Below are 21,747 nucleotides of genomic sequence, written 5' to 3' on the forward strand. Positions count from 1 at the left end.
TCTACCAGCTCTAAATGAGTGAGAGAGTGAATGAGTCAGTGTGAGTGTGTGTGTGTGTGTGTGTGTGTTTGTGTTTGTGAGTGTGTTTGCGAGTGTGTCTCAGGCACCTTGTACTTGCCCTACAGCCTTTCAGTAGCTTTACAATACATGTAATATGAAAGTACAGTCAAACCTGTATTAGCGGTCACCTTTGCGTAGCGGCCACCTGCCCATAGTGGTCACTTTTTGTCGGTCCCTTGGATTTTTCCCATTGACATAAGCATTAAGAATTAGGCTATAGCGGCCACCTGTCCAACGCGGTCGCGGCCAGACGATTTTCGGTCCCGCGAGTACAGTAACACTGCCGATAACGGCCAATGTGCGCCGGTGGAAGCCGCATCGCCACCGCACGCCGGGTTCAAAATCTTCATTTTTTAATGCAGTTATCAAGTTTATGTGAACTCAACTTTACGGGATAATAATAAAGAAAACAAGAATGTTTTATCTTCGTTAGATTATCCATGGTTTGACGCGCGCGAAGTCAAGTATTTCTTCACATGGCTTGCGTTTGTACATCGTAGCATATTTGACTATTTCTGTGCATTTGGATTGGACAAAGATTACGGTAGTTTTTGGAAAATACAACCCACACATGTATCTGATGCGCTAAGTTGGCGAATTATTTCAATGTCGGCCCAATATTTCCGTTTTCCCCGGGAATTCATCCGAAAATGTGCCCAAACACGATTTTCAAAATGGCGGAGCAGCATAAAGGTCATCGGAAGACACCACTGTTGCGGAGGTATAGTGTGTTAAATCTATTTTGCTGCAAACTATCACTGACGATAATTACTGAACCAAAAGCTTCAAACTAAATATGGATAACATTACTATCTTCTAAAATTTGGGCTGTTGCAATTTTCTGAAAAGAAAAAAGCCCTCAAAAGAGCGACCTTCCTCTCATTACCCTATTAGCATAATGGTAGAAGCCGATCATGACAAGCAAACAACAACAGATTAGGAAAATTGTCGCCACGATTTTGTGTTTGAAAACGGTCGAAAACGAACAGTAAGTGGCAACTGAGCAACATATATTTTGTTCTATACTAACTAGGGGGCATTTTGCTGCGAAGAACTTTGTTTCATATGATTAAAACTCGTTGGTGACGCGTGTGCCGGCAGCGAAGCAGTCGCGAAGGATCAAGAGTTGAGTATGGCGATGCTGGTCTGTTCAGACATGAAGCTCGAGCAGACCATGGATTTTGGAGTTGGCAGATACAATAATTCTTTTTTTCAAGCCCATAATAGAAGTAAAAGAACAACAATCGAATTTCTAAAATGTGCCTTACTTGTGTAATGTTAAATGTGTACTGTACGGTGAATAAATGTATCTCAGTGGGTACTGAAAACATGTGTCACTCGTGGTCAATTAATCAACATTTTCTCCATAGCGGCCACCTGTCCTTAGCGGCCAGTTTTGGCCAGTCCCTTGAGTGACCGCTATAGACAGGTTTGACTGTAGTTGTTGTATGTAACATGACATATTGATAGAACGATCTTACTTTTATTGAAAATAAAAGCTTTACTTTTATTGAAAATAAAAGTACATGTATAGCATAATTATAACTTATCTAAAATACCTGCTGGGCAGGAACTAAACACTAAATTTCTCTATATTAACTGCCATTGGCTCAGCCTTCATGCGATCTATCTTTTGGGGAATCACATATTGGAATATAACTGTAGGAGACACTTAGTCTCGACTAGCTCGAAGTTCCTCCATCTACCTTCCAAATCTCTAGTTGCTTTATTGGAATGTATATTGCATGTTTGTGTAGGTGCTAAGAGCCAACATAAGCATTCATATCGTGAGCTGGGTAATTTCCCTTCCTTGGAGGCATCAAACATTTCCATCGAAAGTTGTACAAATTGCTTTGAAGGCACTTTAACAGCTTCCCAGAACGCCTTGTGCAAGCACAATTACCGCCACCCCTGCAGGGTCTTTTAGGGTCCAAGTAATTGAACACTAAATCAAACGTTACAGAAAGTTTATTGGCATTCCTTTCTAACCTGTTACAGACAGCCAATTTTGTTTAGTTTCTTGTTTGCAACAAAGTAAGAATTTAGCCTATAAGAATACTTCAACACATCAAACTAAAAAGTAGATAACTGCAGGTATTGAAAAACAATGTGCATTGCACTCTCAATGTCCTCTTTTTACATTCATGACCATGTCATACATCAAACATACCATATCAGCAACACTCCAGGCACAGTATTATGAAGCTCAAGACTTAAGTATGCCAGTGATAGCAGTACCACTCCTTACTGAAGTTTTGAGGCCAATGGTAATATCAATAAACCCTAACAACTTGAACTGCACCGGAGGACAACATTGCTGTACTCTAGGTCACTCGGTGGCCATCTCATATACAACAAGTGTGAATTTGTGCCTCCCATGCCAGATGATTAGCCAACTGCAGTGTTGAACAAAGTGTTGGTAACTTTCTCACATATCACAAACAGCTAGAAGTGCTCTTTCCGTGCCCCGATGTTCTTCATTATTTGCACAGCCTCTGTAAGCTTAAAAGTGTGAATGTATGCCTTCTATTCCACATGATTAGCCAACTGCAGTGCCAAACAAAGTGTTGGTAATTTCCCACCTAACACACAGCTTGAAATGCTCTATACACATGTACGTGCCCCTATGTTCCTTGCAAAGTATCTGTAAGCTTAAATTACATCCAGTGACCCATAAACAGTAGAGAGGTCCAACACCACTGGAGCCGACCGAACGGTTATTGCCCGTCTTCAGATATACGAGACACCCTTAATTGCTGTCATAATCATCCCCAAAGGCCAGTCAGGTCATTGCTGGGTGCCATTCTGAAGCCACTCTTCCCACCCCCGAATGGCTGGAGTAATGTTGTCGGGGCGCACTAAAGCTAATGGCTAACATTAGTAGCCTGGTTTGGCACAGCGTAGGCTCTAAAGGATTAGACGACTGTGAGATAACTCTCCCAACCATTAAGGTTGTTCTGGTAGAGTTTGCACTAATTGGCCCACTTTGTCAATGCTTCCCATACAGCACTTTTTCCGAGAAGAAGTATGGATGAACAAACTTGCAAGAAAGGAATATGGATGTCAAGTATACCCTGTAGTTTGCATTTTACTTTATTAGAATCCAAATCGTTTTCATCTTTTTTAAAGTATGGAGGTACTCACGTTTTGCTTCATAAGTCTTTTTTTAACCCCTCTATCTACTAACCTTTGCTGCAAGCAAGCTAATCTTAGGTATACAGATCATATAGATATGGTAAGGCTAGAGCAAACATTTTTCCACCTCTTATATATTAGTTGTCAATTGTGTTGACTACATGTATGTTTTACTATATCATGGATCATGTTAGACTGAATCATACTGAAGATGAGTACTTACCATAGAACATTATCTAAATGATAAGGGTCATATAGAAGTTCGGTAATGTTTTTGTAACCTCTCAGACATTAGTCAATAATTGTGTTGACTACATAATATGTTGTACTGTATCATGGATCATGTTAGACTGAATCATACTGAGGATGAGTACTTACCATAGAACGCTAAAAAAATGTTAAGGGTCATACAGAAGTTAGTTAACGTTTTTTAACCTCTCGGACGTTGACTACATGTATGTTGTACTGTATCATGGATCATGTTAGACTGAATCGTACTGAGGATGAGTACTTACCATAGAACGTTACACTGGCAACTTTTGTGTCCCTCCCTCCTACTGATGGTTTGAGCGTGACTGGTTTGTACTCTATCGATACTGCATCATTTGGTGATGATAACTTTATATTCTGAAAAACAAAAGCAGTTATCTTCCTTCACATTTTTTGTTCGCTTATTCATTTGCACAACAAGAAAGTACATAATAGATTAAACAATAAACAATAGATAAAACAGGCACAGGAGGAGGGGAAAAGCTTATACTTGTCCTTCCTCTTCTATACTAATAAAAATTGATTATAATTACACAATGTGTCTTTTTAATCCTATATTTTAGTAACTCTCAATATGAAAGTACACATACAGAGCGTAGAAAACAGATGATCAAAGGTAATGCACAACTATACAACTTTTTATTTGTCAAGGGAGGTGTTCCTTCTTGCAATGAACAATACTAAGGATAAGGATGGGAATAGAACGTTGAAGAAAATAGGTAAAGATTGTTCACTGATACAGTTCAAAGAAAAGCTTTACAACAGTTAAAGGTATGTTGATAAAATGCATGCTGTTATGTAAAATTTACAAATGTGCATTGGTTTGTTGTATACTGATAGGATTGATTTGTGAACTTACAGTGATTTGTACGTCTCTTGCCATGGGGTTTAGAAGATGCAGCTGTAAAGTTTTTGGTTCATCTGAAAAAACATGGAAACAAAGTCCATTACAAACTTGCTTACAATAGACCTATTACATGGTATTACAGCAGGTCGGATACAAGGGATACCAGCAAGTTAGGTGATTTGCATCCTCAATACAACATTCGATGTGCAACAATACCGGGTTGTCTCCAGCTTTTAATTCTACTCATTGTTCATCACATGAATTTTCAGATTCTGAAGCAATTTTGATAATTTTTGTCGTTAAACCATGAGGTACAGTTGTTTCAAATAGAAGGTGAAATATTTGTCCATCTCAACAAGAAATTTTCATCCTGGGATGGATGGAGGGATAGGTCCTCGAGACAGCTTTTGTTCTACATTCCCTTCTTAACATTTCTAACTATGGCTTACTTGATGGAATTACTGTAAGTTCATCTTAAGTGAATATAAAATCTTGCAGGTGCTGCAATATATACTCCTATGCAAAGACTGCCATTCAACACTGATGCCTAGAGGTCTGTCTGAGGTGCTGAAACAATAGTTGAAGCTCGTGTCTGCACATCACAGCCTGTAAGATAGCAAGTGCAGCTTTCAACAACATTCCACTTGAACTGGGAGATAAGGACTCATTTCCCCCACTTTAGGTAAGTTTGGAAATCACAGAGCAGCAGCAATTGGGTGAACCAATGTCGCCGAGGGAGAACCGATAACACATCACACCAAAGCACATGATGGACACTGCAAAACCCTTTGAGTAATACACTGTCCTTGGTGCTGAAAGATTAGTGATGCTTCATACCTCACAACAAAAGCCGAGGAACGTACAAAACTGACAACTGTAATACCAGTTGTCATGACTGAGTGTGCAACAAAGGCTGGGTATTGTGTGATAGTGTGCCGATGTTTCCGTCGCTCTCACAGAAGGACTAGGTTGGCTTATCACTGAACTGCCGAGGCGGGAAATCACGACACAACCAGAGTTATCTCATTGTCCCAGTTGTAAAGGATCACCAGAGTTTCAGCCCTTCAGTGAAGGTTTAAGAATGAATAGCTCAACACATACAATTCCTCACCACACCCAAAATTTCTGGTATGGGAAATATCAGGAAATTGAAGAGTTGATGGTATCGGTGCTGCCTGCGGGAAGGAGACATTTTTAAAACTAATAATCAGTCCTAGAAATCAACACTACTTTCTGTGGAAATTCTCAGGATAAGCTAGGCTATAAATCAAAGCAAAAGCTTTGTTATTCTGTGAAACATGGGACACCATTCTTCATGATTAGATAATCTGCTGGGTAAAAGCAAAATACACATTGTTCAACCTTGACTTATTGATATATCATATGAAAATAGAGCATCAAAATATTTAGCAATTATTCCTTTTCATCATCTAAGCATCTGCAATAGAAAAATTTTGAACTTTTAGGAAGTTACAGCCAGTTTATCTCTAGCAACTGCCAAAAACTTATTTGAAAAAAAAAAATCACTGTGTGCAGAAAGGGAACTGCTGATCAAATCATAAAAATTCTCATTTCCTACGTCTTACTTGTACGATGCAGTGTGTATGTACAGTGTGTATGTACAGCTGAAAAAACCCTACTCTTAGTATTCTGATGACATTCCTAGGTGGTGATGGATTATGAGGCGGGGAAAATTCATCACACAGCATTTACTAAACCTGGATAAAAATGCCCCAGAGCCCAGTCCGGATATAACACTCCCAGAAGATATGGAGTCCCAGGTAATCCCTATTCTGTATAGGATTACCTATACCACAGACACCTAATACCACTTGCACTACCCAGCCTCATCCTATTCCACACTCCATGTTCTGATTTGTAAGGCAATCTCTTCCCCTTTTCATTCACCGCTGTTAATAGTTTCTGTAGAGTTTCTACAAAGTTGCATAGCTGTAGAAAAGAATACAAAATGATACTTAACATTCAAGTAACATCCCTTCCTATCTATATAACCCAAACACAGCTTGCAATTATAACGTATTAACCATAAACAAATATTTAAGAATTTGGTGCAATAGATGAGATGCAGGAAAGTAAAGAATTGTTTTTGACAGATGCTAGCTCCCTGCAGTTGGATAATAATGATGTGCAATTAACTGAAAGTATGAACTGCTTGTCATATGGTGTAAAATATCCACCCAGGAAATCCAAGAAGACTTAACAATCTGTCTCAAGGGTAATATCATACATACATTCTTAGTATTCTGATTGGTCCAATTGTGTCTAGTTACTTTGAAGTACCTAGCAGTAGCAAATTTACTGATAACTTTCAGCTTTTGTCATATGTATGGAAGGAAAATCTATCGCATGCTTTGTGGCAGGCTGTTCCTAAAGTAAATTCCAAGGATTCTCAACCCAGTGTAAGGAGACTGACCTTACAAAAGTGTACACATAGACTTCTAAATGCAGAGTCTAAGAGACTTTTGCATGGCTAATTTGTTTTCTGTGTATGCACAAGGTTAACTGGAGTTCTGGCACACAGCTTCACCTTTCATACTGACCTGTATGGATCAGCATGGTGAAGTTAAAAGTAAAGGTAGTCCCATGATAGCATTTTTGAGGCTGTAGGGGCAGTGGGTTATTATCCACTGTGTCAAGGGCATGGTATTGGAAGGTGGAGCCCAACCCTCTCCTTGAACCGTCTGTTACCTCCCCAGCCGAAGTCATGGTACCCATTTTACACCAGGTTTTTTTTCGGAGGAACTTTGTGCCAAATGCCTTTCCCAAGGACAAAACGTCTAGCCGGGAATGCCTGGATATGTTCCCATGACCTCTCGATCTCGTGTTTGCTTGCCTAACCTCTCGGCGATTCATCACCACCATACACTAGGACAAAGAATTTGAGAAATAGCGTGATGTGATCCTAGGTTCTTTAGGTGGTCTCTTAGCCCGAGCAATGCATCCGACCTGTTGATGATTTATACTGACCTACCACAGTCAGCCCAACAGCTGTCCAAGGATGATTACAACTCTCTCTTTGCAGACAACTAAGTAAGAAAAACACATTCACAAGTTTTACCGGAGAAAAGACCAAAGAAATCTTCCTAAAATGAACTCCTTTATCTGCTCTGACTCCCTTATTGTGAACGATCCATCAGTTTGAATGTACATTGAATCTTGCTCACACCCTGGATCTTCCAAACGTTGTTGGCTATACATCATACGGTTACCTGAATCTTCTAGCACTATGGGCAATGTCAGCGGTGGAAGCCGGCCAAGAAAGGAGATGAAAATTTTATCGGCCAGGTTGAAGTCACGGCTTTCGAACCTAAGCCTCGTCGACCTTATCTAAAACCGCTGAAATGCGCATTCTGTGAGAGGTCGCACCATTCACTACCAAGAGAGCCTATTTGTGGCATTCCCACTGACATCAACTGATCATGGCATAAAAGCACGAGTATAGGTCCAACTAAACCAGCAACTTTTCATTCACATCTGGGATCAAATAAGTGGTATTCCTGCAATTCATTACCTTAAAATTGGTTGCAGTGAGGGATTGTTGCAATTACTCCAAGTAAGGATTTGCTTCTGATATTATCTGAAAACTTCAAAGTGCTTTGTGGCAAGGACAGAGAGGCTGCAGGCCGTTAGCTGACTTTCTATCTTGCGTTCTGACAGGAAGTTCGATGACCTAGCTTTGGCTTCTTTAGAAGACTAACACATGTGCACTACAGATGCCCACATGGAGATTTACTGGTTCCAGTACCATATTGTCAGACTCAAAGGTGTGGTGGGTTTGCTAAGGACTGCAGAGCATACTATTAAGGCCAAAGCATCTTGATTTGTTGGTCCTTGAACATTCTTACGTAAAATTTTTGCAAGGGGACATCATGAGAACTGAAGGCTTAGGTGAAAACCTCCACCTAACTCTGCTCACTCCCTGAAACTGTGTGCAGTAAGTACAGACCTTTTCTATTGATATTCCAACTCCATGAAGCAATTACAAGAAATTAAATTGGTGTGACTAATATATAGTTTTATGTAGCATAATCTTAATATTCATCAAATATACCTATAGATGTTTCCCAATTCATCGGCACCTTGACCTTTTACAAGATGGCAAACTTTCTTTGAGATGGAAAAATTCCTTTGATACAAACAACAAACTTTAAGTTACAATCTTGCTGCTGGCGCTGAATAACATCGCAAAAAGGATGGGCTCCAATCAGACTCTACCGTACCCGGCCTCTGACTCTGCCGTGTCTGCAGACATGTGGACATAAAAGGTTCGGAATCCCTGCATATACATCAAACAGATGGCTGCAAGATAATGAAATGGAACACGCAGTTGGGGCAGTGCTTCCCAACCCGACTCATGCCTTTGATGTGGATAATCATAGCAATACACTAAAATGTAATTGCTTTCAAATTGTAAAATGTATCATCAACCACAAGATGCCAAGGCTACCTGAATAAAGGTATGTTTTCACTGCCAAAATTTTTCATTATATTTCACCCAGGAAGAGAAGAACCATACTGGGGAGGGTTGGCAAATTATTGTGTAGATTTCGCTTCCGATTAACAGTTAATGCAATTTTTCCTGTGTTTTTTCCCGTGTTCTTTGACACATTACTGAGGTCATATGACATGTACATGTAGGCTTCGGGTTATTTCAGCTTGAGGAGGATCAGAAGACTTACCAAAAGCTTGTTGGAAATCGCGTATAATATCTGTACAAAACATCTTCAATGCTGTTGCTTTGTTATCAGATGATGTAAAAATAAAAGATTAAAGTAAAAATGTGACATCCCTGCATGTCTGGTTAAATGTCATACAGGTTCAGTCCCAGGGCTTCTTTTGTTTCCAACTCAAAAGAGAACGTTTGCAACAAAAGAGAAGGATATGTTGTTCACAGTCAAGCTCTCTCCTAACAGAAAGAAATTATGATTTCCTACTGGTGTAAATACAATCCAATTTAATCTGGATCTGTATTAAGTTCTGGATCCAACACAGAAACAAAACAGTCAATACAGTTTAATATGTGTGAGTGGGTAAAGTCTTAAACCCTACACTCCTTTATATGCTTCAAATGTTACAATCATCTTAAAATGTTACAACCAGATCCAATCAACTCTGGACCTTGACACTTTTTTTGTCCAATATAATTATAATTTTTATGAAACCATTGTCTGACACTTGCCTGAGGGAGATTCTAAAAATAGGAAAATAGTGAATTATGTGGCACAGCAGCGCTCTTGTGACCTTTTCTGTGTAAGGCGTTAAAAAGGTGAGTAAGCCACAAAGGGCTTAAATGCTGGCAGGATATATAAAACCAAAGTGCGAGTCAACCGCCACCGACAAAAGACTGATTAAAAGTAAGACCTGTGGGAGGTTCGGGGCTTTTTCATTGAAAAGGCAAGGTAAAGGTAAAGCTCCCATAGCCTTTGAAGCCGCAGGGATGGTGGGTTGTTACATTTTGTAGACCACTGTGTCTAGGGCTTGGCATTAGAAGATGGAGCCAAACTGTATCCTCCCACCGCCTTTCATGAACCCAGTTTTACACCTGGGTGGTGTGAGGAAAGTTGTGTTAAGTGCTTTTCCCAAGGACACCACTTCTAGTCAGGAATGCCAGGAATCGAACCTTTGACCTCTTGATCTGGCGTCCGCTAGCCTAGCTACTCAACCATTCAACACCATGTCCGTCTGGGTGACCAACCATAATCAGTCGTCTACAATCTTTGCAACCTGCAAGTTATGAACTAAGCAGATATCGCTGCACTGACAAGGCCTTATAAACTGCTGACTGCCTTGACACATACTTGTGGACTGAGAAACTTACCAACTGACAGTAGTGTGCCAAAATCCAGCATTTCTGTGGAGGAGTAGATACCAGGTGCTGGAAGAAACAAGGGACATAGGTCATGAGTTAAGTACTTCACAGTGTACTTTAATGTGTATTCACATATACATGTACATATGTACATGCATCACACAGAACAGTTAAGCAATTCCTCTTCACAGACTTTGAGATGATTCATCTTATTGACAGCTAATGGGTTACCACACCACTGCATACAAGAGTTGCTGGCATGCACAAAACAGAATATCAACAAAACACAGTTCATTCATATCAATACCTCACACTACTTTATCAACATTGATTGAAAGAGACACTGGACTCTCAGGTTCTGCATTATCAACCGCCATGAAGAACAGATCGTACTGGAAAAACTTTTTATCTATTATTGATTGTATCTCACCGGAGTAAAGCCGGAAGAATAATGATGATGATGGCTTTATGTGACACTAAATTTTGTAGCTAGAAAATTTAAAGGTGCTCTGTATGTGCAACTAGCAGCCGACTTTAATCTTGCCCAAGACTCTTACATGTAGCTTATATCACATCTACAGGTAACACAAACTTACAGTAACTTCATATTCAGATAATCTGTTTTCATGCTACCCATTGCCATGGAAACCTGTTTCCATGGTAACCGGTTGCCATGGTAACGTACCTGACGTGACCTCCACCTCCACTGGGAGGATGAGGGACTCGTGGTTGGGGAGGGTTTTTATCCTGATGAACGCCGTGTGGTTTTTCTCCTCCCTGCCGACAAAACTCGCCCGCATGACCGGCTTCGTTTCATAGGGTGGGATTTCCTGTGAGGTAACGAGACAGTTTGTACTTGTGGTCAGACTTACAATTAGTGAGAAATGCAGTTACTGGAACCCCCGACAGAACATTACTCAGGCAAGCCAGGCACCCATAGCTGGTACGTACAACAAAATTAACAAGTAAAAAAATACAAACGTAAGTATAGAAATCAGTTATAACAGCTTTCATAATCGCAACATAATTTGTTCCTTGTCCTCACTGTTTCCAAACAAACAAAAACAAGGCATTGCAGCATCATTCGTATATACAATATAATTTTTTCCATTAAATCAATACGACTGAAGTTCCAAACTGTACTGATGCTTTCAAAAAGTTGGTCATATAGATCTAGATTCAATTTCATCTGTTGAAAGACTGGGAGATATCCTCAGATAAGCCCTTCAGCCCTCACAGCGCCGAGTCGTTACAGCTAATATGTGCATTTCCATCGCATATCGATCCGTGCTGACAGGCATTGGTGCCATGGAATGTTCAGCGTCTCCTAACAAGCCACAGGGGAGGCAGAACTTCACCGGCAGAGAACGGCCCTTACTTTCATCTTTTCAGCGGGTTAATGGGGTCACTGGAGTTCAAAGGGTGAACCGGGTAGTGACGACAACCCTGGCTCCTTTTGGAAAGCCCGGAGGCGAGAGCCTATTCTGCTTGAGAGGTTCAATCGATGCGAGCATGCAATTTGTTATCAGATAATCCATACCTACAGCAGCTTCGGCACCTCTACCATTGGCAATTATAAGTTTCAAGAATAAGTGGAACCATTATTTACTAACTGATGCTTGTTGGCTTGCTTGAGGCTATTGTTATGAACAATCAAAAAGACAGACTCAAAGATAAATTTAGGTCTTATAACAACCACAACTTTAAACATTGATTGAGAGATATTCTAGTCCTTCATTGCGCTTGGCAAACATGTTGAACAGAAAGGGCAGCCGTTAAGAATCAGATTGACCGCAACCTCTTCTTCCTGAGTATGTATATCACCACATATGACACAGAAATGCCAAACAAATGCTGTAAAGCCTTTAAGGTTTGTGACCCCTGTGAAGGTCGTAGACACGGGGATTAAGACAGTTACGACCTTTGCAGAAGCCACTTCCTTGGAGACTGGGAACTGCTGATTCTCAACCCAATCAATACAGACAAGTCTTGAAGGCTTTCACGTAAAGATCTTAAGACACCTGAAGGTGCCCTTCAGCCTTCGGTAGATTTGACCTTGAAGCTACCTTCCACACCAAAATTCTCAGTTCAGCTTAAGGGATTCTAAGGAAATGAAGCCAACTCTTGGACAACTGCATGAGATTAACTCATAACTGCTTCTCCCTTGTAATTCTATTACTACCGCAACTGCGATTATATAAATGTGTATGCTTCGTTAATGTAGTGAATTTGCCTGTTTGATGTATAAAATTCCAGCTCCAAGTCATTTACATTGGGCAGGTTTCCATAAAGCCGGCGCCACACAGCAGTATGATAGCTAGCCCAAGAGTCTGCAAGCTCTAAACAACGTTTTCCACATCAATACAGCTTGCATCTTATCGAATGCTGCATTGACTAATGTTAGCAGGTCACCAAGCTCCGTTCAAAGTAACGGTGGGTTACTCTTTGCCTATTCTGAGATTTGCAGACCCTCTTGCAATCAATGTGTGTGTGGGCTGTGATCGTCAATTTGGATGTGTCATCAATTTGCCTGTCTGATGCGTAAATTACTAAGCTTCCCGTCATTAACATCTGGCCTCTTTTCATAAGAAGGATGTATGTGGGCTGTGATCATCTAACTTGTCTCTTTTTTGATGTGTAATGAATCTACCTGTCTGATCTATAAGATTCAAGCTTCCTGGCATTAGCACTTGGCTGCATTGCATAAGAAGGCTGTCTGTTGGTTGTGTTCCTCTACATTGTAAATATGTCTCTTTTTTTATGCGTAACTTACCTGTCTGATTCCTGGCATTAGCACTTGGCTGCATTTCATAGGAAGGATGTGTGTGGGCTGTGATCATCTAATTTTGTCTCTTTTTTTATGAGTAATGAGCTTACCGGTCTGATCTATAAGCTTCAAGCTTCCCTGCATTAACATTTGGCTGCATTTCATAAGAAGGATGTCTGTGAGCTGTCCTCTGCATTGTAAATGTGTCTCTTTTTTATGTGTAATGAATGTACCTGTCTGATTTATAAGCTTCAAGCTTTCTGGCATTATTATTTAGCCGCTTTTAATAAGAAGGATGTGGGGGCTGAAACCATCTAAATGTCACATACTGGAAGTACATGTAGTAACAGTTGGGTCCATTAAGTGGACAAGATTGATAGAGTTCTGCGGAAAATGTTGGGATCAGTCAAATTCATAATCTAGTGCAGGTTTTGGAAAATTTTGACTTCTGTTCATAATGTCATCTGTATGTACCCACACAGATGGACATTTATGCTCTTTTATCGATGCGTTGTGAATTTGCCTGTCTGATGTTCAAGCTTCAAGCTTCCCATCATAAACATTTAGCCACATTTGTTCAGAGGGAAGTCTCTGTATATAAATCAGTCTAACATTTGAGCTCCCGGTTCCAATTAGTTGAGACCCTGGTTCAAATTGGGGCCGCACTCGTCTTTCGGAAAGGACATAAAATGAGGATCCTGTATTCGAGGAGATGCCTCGAGTACGTTAAAGGTGAAGGGCTACATGTAGCAACCCTTCCCTGTTGAAGTATACCCTGCTACAGAAACAGCCAAGAAAGTTGATGCCCTATGTGCCACTTGGCACTACAAGGTGAACACCAACACATTTCATAAGATTAAGAAGGATGTGTGACTGCCTTACCCATAGTTTCTGTGGTGCTTCTGTCTGTCCTGAGGGCAGCTCGAGGTGCAGGTCTCCTCCGCTGCTGTACATTTCCACAACCTGCAGAAATCACAACATCAAACACATGTCATCAACTCCGGATTCTCCAGGATTGATTCAGCAAAATCACTAAAAGCTCTGTTCAGGGAGGAAGATTCTTATCCCTCCATCCTCACAGACTACATGTCGATATGACAGACAGATACATGTACATACATGAAATGATTACAGATAGGTATCCTTCAGAGTGTAGAATAAATGGCTAGAGCCTCTGCCCATATTTCGTCTTGCTGCTTTGCTCCTAAAGGAAAAGTTAGCTTAGAGAAGTTTTCTTTTTTCCTGCTGGAGCAACCTTTGCAGAACTTGCCTAATGAACTTTGAAAAAGGCATCAGAGAAATTCTGATTTGTGGCCACTTTACGGAGAAAAGCATGCCAGTGCTCTGCTACCAAGTTACACAAAGGCGTTTCACTTTCAAACAGCCTTTGTGGCAGAGAAGTCATAAATACTGTGGCTATGACTGCAAAGTCAGCTCATATTCAGCTGGAGAGAGTGTGTCTGATCTGGCTTCAAAGGGATAAATTGGGACCTGTGGCCTCTTGGAAATAAAGCACCCAAATACAATGACTGAATGGTCCATTTCATAACTTGGCACTACTCTTCATATGCAACATATCACTTCTTTCAACTTAGTACATCACAGTCACACATTCCTACATATCTGTAAGCAAAGGCTCTCTTCTTACACTTCTGAAGTTGCTACTCTTTTGAGGAAAGATGGCATTGAATGGACGCTATAACAGCTAGGATACATGACAGCCATTATTGTCACCCCTGTGGTGAATAAAAATAAACAGCGACTGAGCATCACTGCGCAAACACCGTCAAAGAACTCCATAATGGTATAGGCGCATTACTGTCCAAGTAAATGTACATTTACTGGCACTAGCCAATAGTTTTTGCAGTGGTAACATCAGATTGCGATGAATGTTTGCTTTTTTTTTTAAAGGATGCATTAAGATTCCTTGAGCACGAACAGACATTCAAGGCAGCAGTAAGTTCTACATGATTGTATCATGTAATACTACATGTAAGACATTTTCCATTCAATTTCCTGGTGAATTATCTACTCTGAGCTGGGTGCACTGACTAGTTCTGCCTTGAAATATCTGAATATAAATCAAGTCAGAGGATCAGAAAAGTGACAGGGCATTCTGCAAAGTGATAACATTACTGGAATTTTTCCTAAACAGAGATGTTTTCTAAACTTCTGCTAACACCAGCATCTGAATTCTCTATCCACAAGAGCTTCGTCAGATTTATATCTTTGTCATTATTTTATCATCTCTGAAGAGTGCATTTTGAAAAGCGCTATATAACGTAATGTATTTTTCCTTAAGTGCTCTAGGTTGATTAATGCGAATGGGGTGCTAGCTATTGCAGTAGGATATAGTTAGTTGGCACAGTCATCTGAATTTACACTGCATTAGTTGTAATACATATTATACATCTATTTCATGTCAGATGTTGAAGTATTGGCTGCTTTTAAAAGTTTGTTACATTTGTTAAGGATTAACTTGAAAGCTGCTAATGTAGCGTATTCATCCACTTTGCCTTTAAGATTACCCACGAAGCACAGACGGGTTGGTGGACTGCAAAGCTTGACATATGATACATCCGTTCCACAACCGCGGAAACTCTTGATGGGTAGGCCCGTGAAATATCACTGGGTTCACCCTAATGAGTCGTGCTAAGAGTCTGCACCGTAACCGACAAGAGGGCGCACCGGTTCAACGTTTCAGGATAAAAAGCATGATGGGGCGTTCATATTTCAGGACACACTCCGATCTGTTATTTTCAGAAACAGCGTGTATCATCCACTGTTCTGCTTGTTGCAGCCTTCGATCCTGTCTTGCTCCAAAACTGATGGAAAAAACACCTGGGTTCCGCAGATAAGGGTGTAATAAGACAGTCCGACACTGCAAGCTTCGTCTCATCTTGTTACATAAAATGCCCCTACGCTAAGAAATGGTCTTCAAGTTGAAGAGGTTGTGATATGCCAGCCCTCCCAGTGAAAATCAATGGCTCAATGAGACATACTGTAAATGTAGAAATGTTTGTGGTGGTTTCATGTTCGCGGTTTTCGTAGTGTACTCTTTACCACGACTTAAATAAGTTAAAACCAACGCGAAAAGCCGTTCCATTGTCTGACTGTAGCGCTACTATTGTTACAAATGCAAACTCAAAACCATTGCAAACACTCCATTTTCTCCCTACCGCAAAATCAAATCCCCGCGAACATTTCTGCATTTACAGTATCTGGTTCTTCTCTTCATGCCCCCATGAGACACTCGGAGCGTATCTTAATAACACTTTATCTGTTCTCCTTTGAGAGCACACATGACGCATGTCTGCCTGGATAAAGAACTGCGAGGAGGAGATTAGTATGAACTACCATTCACCTTTTCCGCAGGAAAGCAGGCGTTTCTGAAGATGCCCCCGCAGTTCCACAGAAGCCGTAAAATTGAATTATCAACGCAGGGCTTGAAACACTTTTTCCTGCAGGTACAGGTGACATTGAAAATAACCTGCACCAGATGAATTTTCCAGGCACCACTAATTTTTTCCCCTTAACAGAACACAAGTCCATCAAAAAATGCTTTCAGGGTATTCCTGGCACCATCTTGGATCTTAGATGTGTTGCTCATCAGGATTTAGAATGCAACTGTGAACCATTTAAAGCAAGATTTGGAACATTAACAAATACCCAGTACATGAACAAGTGCAGGTTAGGTGTGGATAGACATCAGTAAATACCTGCACAACTCCAAACTACCCGCAGGTGGAAATTTCAGACCCTGAAATGGCATGCGTACTACAATCAGTCATGACAAATACTGTACCTTAAAATTTGGCTTGAAGAGATGCAAAAGGCACATATAGATACTGAAGTATCCAAATGTTACTGATTATCAGAAAATGAAGGGCATCATTCACTGCATGGGGTCCACATAAGAATTCACTGCAAGGCTCTTACTCCTATTGACATGTAGTTAGAAACGTGTAATGCTAGTTTGCCTAAATCCGTTGCATAACCCTATATCAATTGCTCGATGAATTGAATGGGTCAATGAAAATTCAATAAAATAAATAAATTGGGTTGTTGAGGTAATCAGAAATGTTGCCAGAGGTGCAAGGCTAAGAGACTCAAGACTCTGACTCAAGTGTCCAGAAGACTATCTAAAAGCTTTGATAACCCTACATTCGAAGACGACGAGGTCAAAAACTTTCTCCTCTATAATGGAACAAACCTAGCTCAGCATGGGAGGATTTGAACTACAGTGTTGTTGGTTGGAACAAAGTGTTGCTTGCGATACGGCAGCGCGGCACTTAACATCTGTTCAGTTGTGATTTTTTGCTGAGACAAAGTTTATATCTTTATCAATCTCTTCAAGCAAAGAAAGGTAAAAACCATGCACGTGGAGACTCTCACCTGTAGCGGTTCACTATGTGGGTTGTGCATATTGATGACCGGGGAGAAGCTGCTATTTAACGGCACACGCGCCCCCAGAAATGGTCTTAATCTGTAGGGGTTGGGCACACCCACACCAAAAACCTGAAACAAACAGAGACAGAATCAGCATTATATCAGATAAAAAATGACTTTTCAATATTGATATCATATCTGTTGAGTTCTTTGCAAGTTCTTGTCCAAGGGCTAATTGTGATATATATATAATATATATAATATATATATATAGGCAAATACAAAACTACAAAATGGAAATCATGGGAAGGCCACACATGTCTATTCACAAATATCTTCTTGGGGATGTTAGCCACAACTTTTTTATCGATCCGAAAAGAACTTGTTACCCAGTAATTAGTTTAATGGAAAGAATAAATTATATGAAATGCAGCTAGATGAATTGACTGACAGAAAGGTGCCCATGTGGTACCTGAGACCAAAGGTGAATTGCATCGGTTTTCTCATAATAAGCGACACATGGACGGCATGAATCCTACCACATTCAGAAACTGTAAAACTAATCTCTCCCTACATATGCAGACATGCACATTCATGGTGAAATCCATTATCATTGTTGTCCTAATGCCATACATCAGACAAATGGCTAATGGGTACATATCAGATCTACTAGTAAAGTAACACATGTCTTAACAGTGTCCTTGTATGATTTATGACAACTGTGCAGAGGGAAGAGTCTGCAGACAGTTTGATCGATTAATTTTCAAGACAGGCGACAGAGCAGCAGAAATGGCTGGTGGCTAGGAAGTGTGCTGATATCTATCAAAAGGCCAGCTTCAAACACCTGGAAATTTATTGGAGTCTGAGCTTTCAACATGTGATAAATAGGTCCAGTCATCAGGACTCGAAACACCTCCTTTCCGTGTAACATGTACTTACAGTAACATAATTCCACCAGGGTACATAATTCCCCCACCCTGAAAAGATATGTCCAACCAGATCTCCAACTTAACGTCCCCCAGCGTAATGCACTCCTGTCTTTCTAAACTGTGCATACCTGAGGGGTGCTGCACTAGAGACCTCTCAAACATACTGTTTTCTAAAGTGGATGATTTATGTAACCCAGCAGATTAATGTTAAATGGAGGTTAACTGCACTGGTGAAGTTGACATTCAAAATTACCTGCAAACTTTTTTACCTATGCCAATCATTTCCTTTGAGAAAAATAATTTTTTTGGTAGTATCTCGAAATCTGCTGTAAAACATGTTGTTTCTGTGAATAATCCTAGCCAATTTCAAGTCATTACTGGCAATATGGTTTCATCAGGGATCAGTGTAGGTTAGGTGCAGGAAGACATCAGAAATAATATGTACCTGCACAACTCCAATTTTACCTACGCTAACTTGCATCTGTATATTAAGCTGCATTTAATATTTCAAGAAAAATCACTCCAAATTGGTATTTCTCTGGGGACGGTTAAAAATCTCTACAGTGAGGTGTGTGTTCAATCAAGAGTCCAAGACTGAATGACAAATGAACTAATCAATGGGGAAAAATCCCCCAGACATACACTGCGCCACCTTACTCTGAACTTCCTGTGAGAAGCCTGAATCTGTATCAGCAGATGCAGACATAAGTGGAGCCCCCAATTCTTCCTCAGCCTTCTATATTAACAATAACTGTTAGAAATCCCAGCCCAAAGGCATGCGTGACCCACCTGGTAGGGAAAAGTGCCTTTGTTTGTTTGAATAAATAGTGTGTTTTCGACGTTGCCCACCATCCGTGCCAGGAACACCACGTCGAAAGACGTGTTACCGCCCGGAGGGAGCAACTGTGGAGGGAGATAAGAAACGTGCAGTGAGGTAAATGCACAAAGATACTACCATATATCACAGCACAATGCTTACAGACCGAGATATTATAGCTAACTAAAGCAAGAACTGCCTCAGTGATAATGAAAAACGGCTCATTTCATGAGTTGATTTCTTGAATGTTGTTGAAGGTCAGACATGCTTTATTCATGATCAACGTTGGTCTGAGAGCAGTGAGGAACATCGCAACACAATTATACAGAATGTAAATTCATTTGCTTTCAATCCTGTTAATTCATTTACCTTCATAAAAAGTTATCTTGCAGCAGGAGGGAAAAGGTTTTACAGTGTTTTAGATTTGTGGTTGAAAAAATCCATACAAAGGAGACATATTTGCCCTACAAATAACACCAAATGAAATTGAAAGATTTATAGTAACTGTTGTATATTTTTTCCATCTGTTGAGGTCACACCAATTTACGTCCTTCTTTCTTGGACATTTTAAGTCAAAATCAAGCATAAAGTTTAAGCTAAACATTCACCGCCTAATCAAACCAAGCCAAACTAAGAACTGAAAACCCAGAGATCGACTTGAAAACACACCTTTTGTTGAAAGAATGAAGAATGGAAATGTAGCGTTGTCCCCGACACGGCCTCCAATCGCAGGCTTTCTTTTCGGCTGGGGTTGATAACAACAACTTTTTCCAGTTTGGGGATCCCGACAGGCCTGGAAAAAACAGATACATGTAAGCTGTCAATCTTACAAGTTTTCTCTACGCAGTACATGTTTTGATTCACAAAGGTCCAGTATGCTGGCAAGAAACAAAGCTGTTGAACATTTTAAGACAATGCAGTCTCCACAAATGCATAAGAAATGAAGATTATCCATCACTCTTCTTCAGAAATCCATCATGCTTAAGAACAGCGTAATGGACGTCACTCAAAATGTGTGGAAGAAATCTCCATATCTTATCTAGTTGTAGAGGTTGATTTTTTCTTTAAAAATTGTTTACCTGGATGTCTAACCTTCATCAATGTATCAAAGCCCTTTGATATTTAAAGCCTTACTAGATATTCATATCTTTAAGACCTTCAATCACTACATAAAGTATATGAAGAAATATAGTAGTATCAATGCAATGGACTCTTTGATTGAAGTAGATTGTCCTCCTTGAAGCTACTACAATCAAATTAGCTACATGTAGCACACGGTGTATATTAATATCTACTCTTCCATATATTCTGTTACTTCTTATAACAGATAGCAATTGATAATCTCCATTTCACTTTTAGGTTACATTTGCCAAAAAATAGTTATTCAAGCAACTAGATAAAATTTTAAAATTTTTCCAAATCTTATCAAGTTGTTTGTCAATGAGTAACTATTTTTCCCATATCTTATTACCTGGATGCCTAACCTTCATCAACGTACTAGGTCAGATTGTCACCTTTTACCAAATGAAAGATTCAAACCAGATTGTAGTACAAAGTCTTATTCTCAAAGTCTTTTTCATGCAAATCACTACAAAGAGATCACAGCACACCAACCATGCAGTTACACTTAATTCAATCCCAATCCTTTTAATCTGACTGTATCAGGGCAAATTGCTCTGATAATTGGGCCATTATCATTATGCCATTAAACAACAAAGGCACAATCAGGATGGAGGGGGACCCAATAAAAGGGACAATTAACAAAGAAAGGGACCCCGCTGGGAGTCATTCAAATCTAATAGTCTATCTAATAGCATGTATCTGCTAAATAGATTACAAAGAGTGGCCTTGTGGGTGTCTTTGATTCTATAATTCCTTTGCCTGACACAAAAGCAAGCTTGCAAAATTCCAAGAATCGACCCATCAAAGGTTTTCACAGATCTGCTTGTCATACTCTTGTCATGTGTTTGTGACTTTGCCATGTGAAACCGTTTTTTCTAGTTATTGTACAAAAGCTCTTGTTAGTTCTGCTCGTTCTTTCTAGTGACGCTGAAGAAGAGCATTAGGAGGTTATATAGACCTCCTTGAGAAGAGTGATGGATGTCACTCGAAAAGGAAGGAAGTAATCTCCGTGATTTAATCAGTAGTAGAGTTTGAATTGTACATGAATACTCTTGTTCTGGTTTGGCATACGCAGCGTTCTGTAACACTGTGTGCAGCATTCTGAAACGACTAACAAATTCAGCATTGATTTTCAGACACATTCACAGCAGCTCTATTATAAGCTTGTCCCACATTGTTTCTGCAATTCATCAGTATCTGAAGGACATTCAGTTTCAGACTTTATAGCAAAGGCGCACCTGGAAATTATATTTGTAAAGTTAACATGTCTCTATTGTGATCTGTACTTAGCTTCAATGGGCAAAAAAATGTAAAGAAGGGTCTTGCTTCATTGACTACGTAGTTGTGCCATAGCAACAAGGGATTTCAACAAATAGACCTAATGATTTTCAATACAGGCTGTTTAAAACTTTTCTCTATGGGGACGATAGTGCTTGGGTTCCCAAGAACTAGTTTGACCACCAAAATCATTTTTCTGTAGTTCAAAGACCTGGGAAATAGGTTTAACTCCCTATCTGGGACACAGATATCCAGCTCAAGGGGCTTTCCTCATGTCACCTTCACAGAAATATGAGACTGAAG

The 21,747-nt window shown here is 40.0% G+C and overlaps 2 protein-coding genes across 3 annotated transcripts in view; one reads left to right on the plus strand and one right to left on the minus strand.

Moving 5' to 3' along the window:
- LOC136436347 (ELMO domain-containing protein 2-like) overlaps positions 1 to 21,747 on the plus strand; it is a 202,805-nt gene that overhangs the window by 108,557 nt on the left and 72,501 nt on the right. The gene's annotated exons all lie outside the window — the stretch shown is intronic.
- Positions 1 to 21,747, minus strand: part of LOC136436340 (transmembrane protein 131-like) — a 111,440-nt gene that overhangs the window by 34,476 nt on the left and 55,217 nt on the right. For both annotated transcript variants that reach the window (XM_066430228.1, XM_066430227.1), the window contains exons 5-12: positions 19,714 to 19,837; positions 19,017 to 19,130; positions 17,305 to 17,427; positions 13,792 to 13,872; positions 10,828 to 10,972; positions 10,152 to 10,208; positions 4,325 to 4,386; positions 3,711 to 3,822 (exon numbers count right to left, since the gene is read on the minus strand). In XM_066430228.1, coding sequence (XP_066286325.1) covers positions 3,711 to 3,822; positions 4,325 to 4,386; positions 10,152 to 10,208; positions 10,828 to 10,972; positions 13,792 to 13,872; positions 17,305 to 17,427; positions 19,017 to 19,130; positions 19,714 to 19,837 — 818 coding nt within the window. The remainder of the gene's footprint in view (positions 1 to 3,710; positions 3,823 to 4,324; positions 4,387 to 10,151; positions 10,209 to 10,827; positions 10,973 to 13,791; positions 13,873 to 17,304; positions 17,428 to 19,016; positions 19,131 to 19,713; positions 19,838 to 21,747) is intronic.

The sequence above is a fragment of the Branchiostoma lanceolatum genome, chromosome 6 (assembly GCF_035083965.1).
Source record: "Branchiostoma lanceolatum isolate klBraLanc5 chromosome 6, klBraLanc5.hap2, whole genome shotgun sequence".
NCBI classification, from domain to species: domain Eukaryota; kingdom Metazoa; phylum Chordata; class Leptocardii; order Amphioxiformes; family Branchiostomatidae; genus Branchiostoma; species Branchiostoma lanceolatum.